Source organism: Oncorhynchus clarkii, unplaced genomic scaffold (genome assembly GCF_045791955.1).
Source record: "Oncorhynchus clarkii lewisi isolate Uvic-CL-2024 unplaced genomic scaffold, UVic_Ocla_1.0 unplaced_contig_8391_pilon_pilon, whole genome shotgun sequence".
In the NCBI taxonomy this organism is placed as follows: domain Eukaryota; kingdom Metazoa; phylum Chordata; class Actinopteri; order Salmoniformes; family Salmonidae; genus Oncorhynchus; species Oncorhynchus clarkii.
The window spans coordinates 19571-34725 of NW_027261155.1; the positions used below are offsets into that span (position 1 = coordinate 19571).

At 48.3% G+C, this 15155-nt stretch overlaps 1 protein-coding gene across 2 annotated transcripts in view; it reads right to left on the reverse strand.

Annotated features, from left to right (window-relative positions):
- Positions 1-8640: 8640 nt before the first annotated feature.
- Positions 8641-15155, reverse strand: part of LOC139405487 (vascular endothelial growth factor receptor 3-like) — a 267475-nt gene continuing 260960 nt past the window's right edge. Inside the window, exons 29-30 of one of the 2 annotated variants that reach the window (XM_071147825.1) lie at positions 10540-10616; positions 8641-9777 (exon numbers count right to left, since the gene is read on the reverse strand). In XM_071147825.1, the coding sequence (XP_071003926.1) occupies positions 9585-9777; positions 10540-10616 (270 nt within the window). In that variant the 3' untranslated portion in view covers positions 8641-9584. Of the gene's footprint in view, positions 9781-10539; positions 10617-15155 lie in introns of both variants that reach the window. The other variant, XM_071147823.1, reaches the window with a different exon arrangement.

A 15155-nucleotide genomic window follows, 5' to 3' on the forward strand; every position in this document is an offset into this window, starting at 1 on the left:
TAGCCTATAATAACATTACATATTGTAACCAACCAGTAAACATGTCTTCTCTCTCTCTGTCCCGTCCCTACAGGAGTACGTAGCCTATAATAACATTACATATTGTAACCAACCAGTAAACATGTCTTCTCTCTCTCTGTCCCACCCCTACAGGAAGAGAGAAGACCGCTAACCCTAGCTTCATGTCCACATCCCGGTTAAACCCTAACTCCTGACCTGTCCCCCCTCTCCCCTCCAGATCTGTGCTATCATCGAGGGGACGTTCACGGTAGCAGGCATCATAGACTCCTGTATATTCACAGCCTCCGAGGCCTGGAAGAAGATCCAGATAGGAAAGATGTCCCGAGGACGTATCACTACGCTGTCCCGAGGACGTATCACTACGCTGTCCCGAGGACGTATCACTACGCTGTCCCGAGGACGTATCACTACGCTGTCCCGAGGACGTATCACTACGCGGTCCCGAGGACGTATCACTACGCTGTCCCGAGGACGTATCACTACGCTGTCCCGAGGACGTATCACTACGCTGTCCCGAGGACGTATCACTTCGCTGTCCCGAGGACGTATCACTACGCTGTCCCGAGGACGTATCACTACGCTGTCCCGAGGACGTATCACTACGCTGTCCCGAGGACGTATCACTACGCTGTCCCGAGGACGTATCACTACGCTGTCCCGAGGACGTATCACTACGCTGTCCCGAGGACGTATCACTACGCTGTCCCGAGGACGTATCACTACGCTGTCCGAGGACGTATCACTTCGCTGTCCCGAGGACGTATCACTACGCTGTCCCGAGGACGTATCACTACGCTGTCCCGAGGACGTATCACTACGCTGTCCCGAGGACGTATCACTACGCTGTCCCGAGGACGTATCACTACGCTGTCCCGAGGACGTATCACTACGCTGTCCCGAGGACGTATCACTACGCTGTCCCGAGGACGTATCACTACGCTGTCCCGAGGACGTATCACTACGCTGTCCCGAGGACGTATCACTTCGCTGTCCCGAGGACGTATCACTACGCTGTCCCGAGGACGTATCACTACGCTGTCCCGAGGACGTATCACTACGCTGTCCCGAGGACGTATCACTACGCTGTCCCGAGGACGTATCACTACGCTGTCCCGAGGACGTATCACTACGCTGTCCCGAGGACGTATCACTACGCTGTCCCGAGGACGTATCACTACGCTGTCCCGAGGACGTATCACTTCGCTGTCCCGAGGACGTATCACTACGCTGTCCCGAGGACGTATCACTACGCTGTCCCGAGGACGTATCACTACGCTGTCCCGAGGACGTATCACTACGCTGTCCCGAGGACGTATCACTACGCTGTCCCGAGGACGTATCACTACGCTGTCCCGAGGACGTATCACTACGCTGTCCCGAGGACGTATCACTTCGCTGTCCCGAGGACGTATCACTACGCTGTCCCGAGGACGTATCACTACGCTGTCCCGAGGACGTATCACTACGCTGTCCCGAGGACGTATCACTACGCTGTCCCGAGGACGTATCACTACGCTGTCCCGAGGACGTATCACTACGCTGTCCCGAGGACGTATCACTACGCTGTCCCGAGGACGTATCACTACGCTGTCCCGAGGACGTATCACTACGCTGTCCCGAGGACGTATCACTACGCTGTCCCGAGGACGTATCACTACGCTGTCCCGAGGACGTATCACTACGCTGTCCCGAGGACGTATCACTACGCTGTCCCGAGGACGTATCACTTCGCTGTCCCGAGGACGTATCACTACGCTGTCCCGAGGACGTATCACTACGCTGTCCCGAGGACGTATCACTACGCTGTCCCGAGGACGTATCACTACGCTGTCCCGAGGACGTATCACTACGCTGTCCCGAGGACGTATCACTACGCTGTCCCGAGGACGTATCACTACGCTGTCCCGAGGACGTATCACTACGCTGTCCCGAGGACGTATCACTACGCTGTCCCGAGGACGTATCACTACGCTGTCCCGAGGACGTATCACTACGCTGTCCCGAGGACGTATCACTACGCTGTCCCGAGGACGTATCACTACGCTGTCCCGAGGACGTATCACTACGCTGTCCCGAGGACGTATCACTACACTGTCCCGAGGACGAATCACTACGCTGTCCCGAGGACGTATCACTACGCTGTCCGACACATTTTCTTTATGGGAGGCCCCAACGGGAATCGAACCCACCATCCTGGTATTAGAAGTGCCATGCTCTACCCACTGAGGCATACATTCCTTCATCTGTCCTAGCAGATTAAGGAAAGGAGACAAGGAGACAAGACTTTATTCAATTGAGATACTGGCCTTATATTTCCCCATATGACAACGGGATGGATGGGGTCGACTGTAGGAACATCACAAGTTGTGCCTTTAGGTTTGTGAAGCCCATGTCGTGTCTCACAAATGTCTTTTCAGCGTTCTGTAAATGTTGTTTTCAATGTTGACTGAACCAGGGTTTTCTTAATGCTGAATCTGTCACGGTATTGGCTGAATTATAGACCAGCAACAACGTTGCCAATCAGTGATCAGTGTTTTCTGCCCCGCCTCCTCTCCTTTTTCTAGAATGTTTCCCAAAATGCATTGTGACTGACCGTCTGTTCAGTGTCCGTGTCTCATCCTTCTGTTCTGACATTGTTGTTGCTTTCACCCAATTTTGGTTTTTCTTTCTGTGAATTTTTAAAGGATTTGGATGTCTTATTTTTGCCAAAAGAATAGTCTTTTCTTAGTTTCGTATTATATTTTACACTGTCTGTATGTAAATGTGTTGTGTTCTTTTGATTTGAAATGGATAACAATTCGGTATTATCCGTTTGACCTTGTTACTGGGTTTCTGTGGGAAAGGAGGGAACTAGTTAGGGTGACATTTGGCATATAGCCCTTCTATCGCCAATGTAGTGCATGACTTTTAGACCAGGGCCCGTAAAGCTATCATCAAAGTAGTGCACTACACAGGGAATAGGGTGCCATTTGGGGGTCCGTCAAGATGTACTTTATTGATGGTCTCATCGCTACCATGCCAACTAAGATGAAGGCCATTGAAGTCTTTGTTAAAACTGGTATTTCTGGACTAGGTCAGACATGTTCCTGTTATGAAAGAATCCGATGACGTGTCATCACTGAAACAACCCGTTGTACTACCAGTAAAGTTACCTTAGCAACCGCGGTGTTCTAGTTCCTACTTCCTCATGACAACAGACAAGCACTGACCTCAGACTATTCAGGCGCCTTCCTTTTAGAGACTGATCTAGTTACTCGCTGTCCTTACCCAATCGGCCTGGAATATTCCAAGCCAATGAAAACGTGTTGCATAAAACTGACACTATTATTTTTTTTTTAAACATTTTTTTATACAGACGTATTTGTTTGATTTGTACTTTAGTGGCAACAGTCCACACACAGAACTGGAGCCCATTGTAGTTCTATAGGTCCACTCTGCCGACGTGTGGTAATGTTGACTTCAGTCCACACACAGAACTGGAGCCCATTGTAGTTCTATAGGTCCACTCTGCCGACGTGTGGTAATGTTGACTTCAGTCCACACACAGAACTGGAGCCCATTGTAGTTCTATAGGTCCACTCTGCCGACGTGTGGTAATGTTGACTTCAGTCCACACACAGAACTGGAGCCCATTGTAGTTCTATAGGTCCACTCTGCCGAGGTGTGGTAATGTTGACTTCAGTCCACACACAGAACTGGAGCCCATTGTAGTTCTATAGTTCCACTCTGCCGAGGTGTGGTAATGTTGACTTCAGTCCACACACAGAACTGGAGCCCATTGTAGTTCTATAGGTCCACTCTGCCGAGGTGTGGTAATGTTGACTTCAGTCCACACACAGAACTGGAGCCCATTGTAGTTCTATAGGTCCACTCTGCCGAGGTGTGGTAATGTTGACTTCAGTCCACACACAGAACTGGAGCCCATCTATAGGTCCACTCTGCCGAGGTGTGGTAATGTTGACTTCAGTCCACACACAGAACTGGAGCCCATCTATAGGTCCACTCTGCCGAGGTGTGGTAATGTTGACTTCAGTCCACACACAGAACTGGAGCCCATCTATAGGTCCACTCTGCCGAGGTGTGGTAATGTTGACTTCAGTCCACACACAGAACTGGAGCCCATCTATAGGTCCACTCTGCCGAGGTGTGGTAATGTTGACTTCAGTCCACACACAGAACTGGAGCCCATCTATAGGTCCACTCTGCCGAGGTGTGGTAATGTTGACTTCAGTCCACACACAGAACTGGAGCCCATCTATAGGTCCACTCTGCCGAGGTGTGGTAATGTTGACTTCAGTCCACACACAGAACTGGAGCCCATCTATAGGTCCACTCTGCCGAGGTGTGGTAATGTTGACTTCAGTCCACACACAGAACTGGAGCCCATCTATAGGTCCACTCTGCCGAGGTGTGGTAACGTTGACTTCAGTCCACACACAGAACTGGAGCCCATCTATAGGTCCACTCTGCCGAGGTGTGGTAATGTTGACTTCAGTCCACACACAGAACTGGAGCCCATCTATAGGTCCACTCTGCCGACGTGTGGTAATGTTGACTTCAGTCCACACACAGAACTGGAGCCCATCTATAGTTCCACTCTGCCGACGTGTGGTAATGTTGACTTCAGTCCACACACAGAACTGGAGCCCATCTATAGGTCCACTCTGCCGAGGTGTGGTAATGTTGACTTCAGTCCACACACAGAACTGGAGCCCATCTATAGTTCCACTCTGCCGAGGTGTGGTAATGTTGACTTCAGTCCACACACAGAACTGGAGCCCATCTATAGGTCCACTCTGCCGAGGTGTGGTAATGTTGACTTCAGTCCACACACAGAACTGGAGCCCATCTATAGGTCCACTCTGCCGAGGTGTGGTAATGTTGACTTCAGTCCACACACAGAACTGGAGCCCATCTATAGGTCCACTCTGCCGAGGTGTGGTAATGTTGACTTCAGTCCACACACAGAACTGGAGCCCATCTATAGGTCCACTCTGCCGAGGTGTGGTAATGTTGACTTCAGTCCACACACAGAACTGGAGCCCATCTATAGGTCCACTCTGCCGAGGTGTGGTAATGTTGACTTCAGTCCACACACAGAACTGGAGCCCATCTATAGGTCCACTCTGCCGAGGTGTGGTAATGTTGACTTCAGTCCACACACAGAACTGGAGCCCATCTATAGGTCCACTCTGCCGAGGTGTGGTAATGTTGACTTCAGTCCACACACAGAACTGGAGCCCATCTATAGGTCCACTCTGCCGAGGTGTGGTAATGTTGACTTCAGTCCACACACAGAACTGGAGCCCATCTATAGGTCCACTCTGCCGAGGTGTGGTAATGTTGACTTCAGTCCACACACAGAACTGGAGCCCATCTATAGGTCCACTCTGCCGAGGTGTGGTAATGTTGACTTCAGTCCACACACAGAACTGGAGCCCATCTATAGGTCCACTCTGCCGAGGTGTGGTAATGTTGACTTCAGTCCACACACAGAACTGGAGCCCATCTATAGGTCCACTCTGCCGACGTGTGGTAATGTTGACTTCAGTCCACACACAGAACTGGAGCCCATCTATAGTTCCACTCTGCCGACGTGTGGTAATGTTGACTTCAGTCCACACACAGAACTGGAGCCCATCTATAGGTCCACTCTGCCGACGTGTGGTAATGTTGACTTCAGTCCACACACAGAACTGGAGCCCATCTATAGGTCCACTCTGCCGACGTGTGGTAATGTTGACTTCAGTCCACACACAGAACTGGAGCCCATCTATAGTTCCACTCTGCCGACGTGTGGTAATGTTGACTTCAGTCCACACACAGAACTGGAGCCCATTGTAGTTCTATAGTTCCACTCTGCCGACGTGTGGTAATGTTGACTTCAGTCCACACACAGAACTGGAGCCCATCTATAGGTCCACTCTGCCGAGGTGTGGTAATGTTGACTTCAGTCCACACATAGAACTGGAGCCCATCTATAGGTCCACTCTGCCGAGGTGTGGTAATGTTGACTTCAGTCCACACACAGAACTGGAGCCCATCTATAGGTCCACTCTGCCGAGGTGTGGTAATGTTGACTTCAGTCCACACACAGAACTGGAGCCCATCTATAGGTCCACTCTGCCGAGGTGTGGTAATGTTGACTTCAGTCCACACACAGAACTGGAGCCCATCTATAGGTCCACTCTGCCGAGGTGTGGTAATGTTGACTTCAGTCCACACACAGAACTGGAGCCCATCTATAGGTCCACTCTGCCGAGGTGTGGTAATGTTGACTTCAGTCCACGCACAGAACTGGAGCCCATCTATAGGTCCACTCTGCCGAGGTGTGGTAATGTTGACTTCAGTCCACCAACAGAACTGGAGCCCATCTATAGGTCCACTCTGCCGAGGTGTGGTAATGTTGACTTCAGTCCACACACAGAACTGGAGCCCATCTATAGGTCCACTCTGCCGAGGTGTGGTAATGTTGACTTCAGTCCACACACAGAACTGGAGCCCATCTATAGGTCCACTCTGCCGAGGTGTGGTAATGTTGACTTCAGTCCACACACAGAACTGGAGCCCATTGTAGTTCTATAGTTCCACTCTGCCGACGTGTGGTAATGTTGACTTCAGTCCACACACAGAACTGGAGCCCACCTATAGGTCCACTCTGCCGAGATGTGGTAATGTTGACTTCAGTCCACACACAGAACTGGAGCCCATCTATAGGTCCACTCTGCCGAGGTGTGGTAATGTTGACTTCAGTCCACACACAGAACTGGAGCCCATCTATAGGTCCACTCTGCCGACGTGTGGTAATGTTGACTTCAGTCCACACACAGAACTGGAGCCCATTGTAGTTCTATAGTTCCACTCTGCCGACGTGTGGTAATGTTGACTTCAGTCCACACACAGAACTGGAGCCCATTGTAGTTCTATAGTTCCACTCTGCCGACGTGTGGTAATGTTGACTTCAGTCCACACACAGAACTGGAGCCCATTGTAGTTCTATAGTTCCACTCTGCCGACGTGTGGTAATGTTGACTTCAGTCCACACACAGAACTGGAGCCCATTGTAGTTCTATAGTTCCACTCTGCCGAGGTGTGGTAATGTTGACTTCAGTCCACACACAGAACTGGAGCCCATTGTAGTTCTATGTTCTACGAGTGTTAACCTTGCAGTGTTGACTTCAGCTCCCTGATTCAGTCCACATGTAGCTAGCTGTGTCTGGGTTCAGCTCCCTGATTCAGTCCACATGTAGCTCGCTGTGTCTAGGTTCAGCTCCCTGATTCAGTCCACATGTAGCTAGCTGTGTCTAGGTTGTTTTACACTGTCACCTCATCTTAGTCACCAGTCCTACGCCCCTCACTGATAAAGGGGTAATTGTTTAGCTGACTGCAGATATGAGACCACATGTCGTTGATCTCCGTTGTTCTGTCCTATCTCAGCTGAGACCACATTATGTCAAGAGGCTTTTACGCAGTCATCTTTGTCAAAACGCCATCGTTGATGACTCCTTTTATTCTCTCCCTCATCCCTCCTTCAGTCAGGTGCATGGTTGCTCCTCTACCTTTGTTCTGTCCAACTTGGCACTCTATTCCCTATAAAGTGCACTACTTTTGCCTAGAGTCCCAAGGGTCTTGGTCAGAAGTAGTGCACTCAGTGGGGAATAGGGTGCCATTTGGGATGCACACTTGAGAGATGCCAGTAGAGTGATACGAACACAGACCTGTGTGAACCAGTTAAATCATCTGGAGGAGAGACATTAAGTCACCAGCATATATTACATATCTGGTCTTCATATATTACATCTCTGGTCTTCATCTCTGGTCTTCACATATTACATCTCTGGTCTTCATATATTACATCTCTGGTCTTCATCTCTGGTCTTCACATATTACATCTCTGGTCTTCATATATTACATCTCTGGTCTTCATATATTACATCTCTGGTCTTCATCTCTGGTCTTCACATATTACATCTCTGGTCTTCATATATTACTCTCTGGTCTTCATCTCTGGTCTTCATATATTACATCTCTGGTCTTCATCTCTGGTCTTCATATATTACATCTCTGGTCTTCATATATTACTCTCTGGTCTTCATCTCTGGTCTTCATATATTACATCTCTGGTCTTCATATATTACATCTCTGGTCTTCATCTCTGGTCTTCATATATTACATCTCTGGTCTTCATCTCTGGTCTTCATCTCTGGTCTTCATACATTGCATCTCTGGTCTTCCTGCATTACATCTCTGGTCTTCATATATTACATCTCTGGTCTTTATATATTACATATCTGGTCTTCATATGTTACATCTCTGGTCTTCATACATTGCATCTCTGGTCTTCCTGCATTACATCTCTGGTCTTCATACATTGCATCTCTGGTCTTCCTGCATTACATCTCTGGTCTTCTTCATATGTTACATCTCTGGTCTTCATATATTGCATCTCTGGTCTTCCTGCATTACATCTCTGGTCTTCATATATTACATCCAGTCCACTCACTCTACAGGGTCCTAATCATGAGATGTACTAACAGATCAGACTCACATACTGTAATTTGGACACTTCCCATATCGCGATCATAATTATTATTAACAAAATAACATGTGAGACATGACTAAAGAAGATATATTGCCTTTTTTATTTTCATATTTTTGTACAAATAAACAAAAGAAGCTTACTCTGTATAAAGATACAAATCTGAACTGTGGTTGATATAACATACTTTGGGTTTGATTTTGACATACTACTGCCACCCAGTGGTTGGATAGAGAACTGCAGGCACAGACGGCTCAGTCCAATATGGGCCACTAGGCCATGAAGAGGGGAAGGAGTGACACACAGGGAATTGAGTATACTACAACATACTCCCAACCCTTGTGGCTAGCAAGATTGGAATCCAAAATTAATATTGCTACTTTCTTGAAAAATAGTGAATATTCAGTTAGGATTCCAAACTGTTAGAACCCACTGTAGTCAATCACAGGTTGGAGGGGGAGGGGCTAGCCCACTGAGATAATGATGACATCACAGGTTGGCGGGGGAGGGGCTAGCCCACTGAGATGATGATGATAATAATGACATCGGAGGGGGGGGCTAGCCCACTGAGATGATAATGATGACATCACAGGTTGGAGGGAGAGGTAGCCCACTGAGATGATGACATCACAGGTTGGAGGGGGAGGGGCTAGCCCACTGAGATGATGATAATGATGACATCACAGGTTGGAGGGGGAGGGGCTAGCCCACAGATTATGATAATGATGACATTGGGGGGGAGGGGCTAGCCCACTGAGATGATGATAATGAGACATCACAGGTTGGAGGGGGAGGGGCTAGCCCACTGAGATGGTGATAATGATGACATCACAGGTTGGAGGGGGAGGGGCTAGGCCACTGAGATGATGATAATGATGACATTGGAGGGGGAGGGGCTAGCCCACTGAGATGATGATAATGAGACATCACAGGTTGGAGGGGCTAGCCCACTGAGATGATGATAATGAGACATCACATGTTGGAGGGGGAGGGGCTAGCCCAGTGAGATGGTGATAATGAGACATCACAGGTTGGAGGATGCGAGGCAGCGTGTATCATCAGGGGAGGAGAAGAAGTCCAGGACCCTGCCCTCCTCTGACAGCTGACCATACTCGTTGTTGTAAAAGGTCTGGCCAGAGAGCTGGGAGAGGAAGGCTGGTCGGTGTCTGGAACTAACTGAGCTACCGCTGGACTCTACCACCACCAGGCGCTCTGTACTACTGGGGGGAGAGGAGAGGAGGGGAGGGGAGAGGAGGTGGGAGAGGAGGGGAGAGGGGAGGAGGGGAGAGGAGAGGAGGGGAGGGGAGAGGAGGTGGGAGAGGAGGGGAGAGGGGAGGAGGGGAGAGGAGAGGAGGGGAGGGGAGAGGAGGTGGGAGAGGAGGGGAGAGGGGAGGAGGGGAGAGGAGAGGAGGGGAGGGGAGAGGAGGGGAGGGGAGAGGGGAGGAGGGGAGAGGAGAGGAGGGGAGAGGGGAGGAGGGGAGAGGAGAGGAGGGGAGGGGAGAGGAGGTGGGAGAGGAGGGGAGAGGGGAGGAGGTGGGAGAGGAGGGGAGAGGAGGTGGGAGAGAGGGGAGGAGGTGGGAGAGGAGGTGGGGGAGGAGGGGAGAGGAGAGGAGGTGGGGAGAGGGGAGGAGGTGGGAGAGGAGGGGAGGAGAGGGGAGGAGGTGGGAGAGGGGAGGGGAGGAGGTGGGAGAGGAGGGGAGAGGGGAGGAGGTGGGGGAGAGGGGAGGAGGTGGGAGAGGAGAAGAGGGAAGGGGGAGGTGGGAGGGGAGAGGATGGGGGAGAGGAGGGGAGGAGGTGGGAGAGGAGAAGGGGGAGGTGGGAGAGGATGGGGGAGAGGAGGGGAGGAGGTGGGAGAGGAGGGGAGACAGATGATATGATGATATTATTATTAATATTTTTTTTAAACAGACAGGACCCACACAGACAGACATGCGCCTTGTCATTTTAAGGGCATGATATTATTGGTGTGTCAAACATACTTGGCTCCTCTGTGTTCGTGTTGGATCATGTCAAACTCCTCTGACGCCAGAACCATCCCACTGTCTGTCTGGTTGTCCTGGGGAGAGAACACAGCAGTCCATCAGCATCGCAATCAATAACGACAAGTGGAGAGATGCAGAGATACTGTACAACAATAGAGAGATGGAGAGATACTGTACAACGATAGAGAGATGGAGAGATACTGTACAACGATAGAGAGATGGAGAGATACTGTACAACGATGGAGAGATGGAGAGATACTGTACAACGATAGAGAGATGCAGAGATACTGTACAACGATGCAGAGATGGAGAGATACTGTACAACGATGCAGAGATGGAGAGATGCAGAGATACTGTACAACGATGGAGAGATGGAGAGATACTGTACAACGATGCAGAGATGGAGAGATACTGTACAACGATGCAGAGATGGAGAGATACTGTACAACGATGGAGAGATGGAGAGATGCAGAGATACTGTACAACGATGGAGAGATGGAGAGATACTGTACAACGATGCAGAGATGGAGAGATACTGTACAACGATGCAGAGATGGAGAGATACTGTACAACGATGCAGAGATGGAGAGATACTGTACAACGATAGAGAGATACTGTACAACGATGGAGAGATACAACGATAGAGAGATGGAGAGATACTGTACAACGATGCAGAGATGGAGAGATACTGTACAACGATGCAGAGATGGAGAGATACTGTACAACGATGCAGAGATGGAGAGATACTGTACAACGATAGAGAGATGAAGAGATACTGTACAACGATGCAGAGATGGAGAGATACTGTACAACGATGCAGAGATGGAGAGATACTGTACAACGATAGAGAGATACTGTACAACGATGGAGAGATACAACGATAGAGAGATGGAGAGATACTGTACAACGATGCAGAGATGGAGAGATACTGTACAACGATGCAGAGATGGAGAGATACTGTACAACGATGCAGAGATGGAGAGATACTGTACAACGATAGAGAGATGGAGAGATACTGTACAACGATAGAGAGATGGAGAGATACTGTACAACGATGGAGAGATGGAGAGATACTGTACAACGATGCAGAGATGGAGAGATACTGTACAACGATAGAGAGATGGAGAGATACTGTACAACGATAGAGGGATGGAGAGATACTGTACAACGATAGAGAGATGGAGAGATACTGGACAACGATAGAGAGATGGAGAGATGCAGAGATGGAGAGATACTGTACAACGATGGAGAGATACAACGATAGAGAGATACTGTACAACGATAGAGAGATGGAGAGATACTGTACAACGATAGAGAGATGGAGAGATACTGTACAACGATGCAGAGATGGAGAGATACTGTACAACGATGCAGAGATGGAGAGATACTGTACAACGATAGAGAGATGGAGAGATACTGTACAACGATAGAGAGATGGAGAGATACTGTACAACGATGCAGAGATGGAGAGATACTGTACAACGATAGAGAGATGGAGAGATGGAGAGATACTGTACAACGATAGAGAGATGGAGAGATACTGTACAACGATAGAGAGATGGAGAGATACTGTACAACGATGGAGAGATGGAGAGATACTGTACAACGATAGAGAGATGGAGAGATGGAGAGATACTGTACAACGATGGAGAGATGCAGAGATGGAGAGATACTGTACAACGATAGAGAGATGGAGAGATACTGTACAACGATAGAGAGATGGAGAGATACTGTACAACGATGGAGAGATGGAGAGATGGAGAGATACTGTACAACGATGCAGAGATGGAGAGATACTGTACAACGATGGAGAGATGGAGAGATACTGGACAACGATAGAGAGATGGAGAGATACTGTACAACGATGGAGAGATGGAGAGATACTGTACAACGATGGAGAGATGGAGAGATACTGTACAACGATGGAGAGATGGAGAGATACTGTACAACGATAGAGAGATGGAGAGATACTGTACAACGATAGAGAGATGGATAGATGGAGAGATACTGTACAACGATGGAGAGATGGAGAGATACTGGACAACGATAGAGAGATGGAGAGATACTGTACAACGATAGAGAGATGGAGAGATACTGTACAACGATGGAGAGATGGAGAGATACTGGACAACGATAGAGAGATGGAGAGATACTGTACAACGATAGAGAGATGGAGAGATACTGTACAACGATAGAGAGATGGAGAGATGAAGAGATACTGTACAACGATGGAGAGATGGAGAGATACTGTACAACGATGGAGAGATGGAGAGATGGAGAGATACTGTACAACGATGGAGAGATGGAGAGATGGAGAGATACTGTACAACGATGGAGAGATGGAGAGATGGAGAGATACTGTACAACGATAGAGAGATGGAGAGATACTGTACAACGATAGAGAGATGGAGAGATACTGTACAACGATAGAGAGATGGAGAGTTACTGTACAACGATGGAGAGATGGAGAGATACTGGACAACGATAGAGAGATGGAGAGATACTGTACAACGATAGAGAGATGGAGAGATACTGTACAACGATAGAGAGATGGAGAGATACTGTACAACGATGGAGAGATGGAGAGATACTGTACAACGATGGAGAGATGGACTTCAGGAAACAGCAGAGGGAACACCCCCCTATCCACATCGATGGAACAGTAGTGGAGAGGGTAGCAAGTTTTAAGTTCCTCGGCATACACATCACAGACAAACTGAATTGGTCCACTCACACAGACAGCATCGTGAAGAAGGCGCAGCAGCGCCTCTTCAACCTCAGGAGGCTGAAGAAATTCGGCTTGTCACCAAAAGCACTCACAAACTTCTACAGATGCACTTCTACAGATGCACAATCGAGAGCATCCTGGCGGGCTGTATCACCGCCTGGTATGGCAACTGCACCGCCCTCAACCGTAAGGCTCTCCAGAGGGTAGTGAGGTCTGCACAACGCATCACCGGGGGCAAACTACCTGCCCTCCAGGACACCTACACCACCCGATGTCACAGGAAGGCCATAAAGATCATCAAGGACATCAACCACCCGAGCCACTGCCTGTTCACCCCGCTATCATCCAGAAGGCGAGGTCGGTACAGGTGCATCAAAGCTGGGACCGAGAGACTGAAAAACAGCTTCTATCTCAAGGCCATCAGACTGTTAAACAGCCACCACTAACACTGAGTGGCTGCTGCCAACACACTGACACTGACTCAACTCCAGCCACTTTAATAATGGGAATTGATGGGAAATGATGTAAATATATCACTAGCCACTTTAAACAATGCTACCTTATATAAATGTTACTTACCCTACATTATTCATCTCATATGCATACGTATATACTGTACTCTATATCATCGACGGTATCCTTATGTAATACATGTATCACTAGCCACTTTATACTATACTATGCCACTTTGTTTACATACTCATCTCATTTGTACATACTGTACCCGATACCATCTACTGTATCTTGCCTATGCTGCTCTGTACCATCACTCATTCATATATCCTTATGTACATATTCTTTATCCCCTTACACTGTGCACAAGACAGTAGTTTTGGAATTGTTAGTTAGATTACTTGTTATTACTGCATTGTCGGAACTAGAAGCACAAGCATTTCGCTACACTCGCATTAACATCTGCTAACCATGTGTATGTGTGACAAATAAAATTTGATTTGATTTGATTTGATTTGAGATGGAGAGATACTGGACAACGATAGAAAGATGGAGAGATACTGTACAACGATAGAGAGATGGAGAGATACTGTACAACGATGGAGAGATGGAGAGATACTGTACAACGATAGAGAGATGGAGAGATACTGTACAACGATAGAGAGATGGAGAGATGGAGAGATACTGTACAACGATGGAGAGATGGAGAGATACTGGACAACGATAGAGAGATGGAGAGATACTGTACAACGATAGAGAGATGGAGAGATACTGTACAACGATGGAGAGATGGAGAGATACTGGACAACGATAGAGAGATGGAGAGATACTGTACAACGATAGAGAGATTGAGAGATACTGTACAACGAATGAGAGATGGAGAGATACTGGACAACGATAGAGAGATGGAGAGATACTGTACACCGATGGAGAGATGGAGAGATACTGTACAACGATGGAGAGATGGAGAGATACTGTACAACGATGGAGAGATGGAGAGATACTGTACAACGATAGAGAGATGGAGAGATACTGTACAACGATAGAGAGATGGAGAGATACTGTACAACGATAGAGAGATGGAGAGTTACTGTACAACGATGGAGAGATGGAGAGATACTGGACAACGATAGAGAGATGGAGAGATACTGTACAACGATAGAGAGATGGAGAGATACTGTACAACGATAGAGAGATGGAGAGATACTGTACAACGATGGAGAGATGGAGAGATACTGGACAACGATAGAGAGATGGAGAGATACTGTACAACGATAGAGAGATGGAGAGATACTGTACAACGATGGAGAGATGGAGAGATACTGGACAACGATAGAGATGGAGAGATACTGTACAACGATGGAGAGATGGAGAGATACTGTACAACGATGGAGAGATGGAGAGATACTGTACAATGATAGAGAGATGGAGA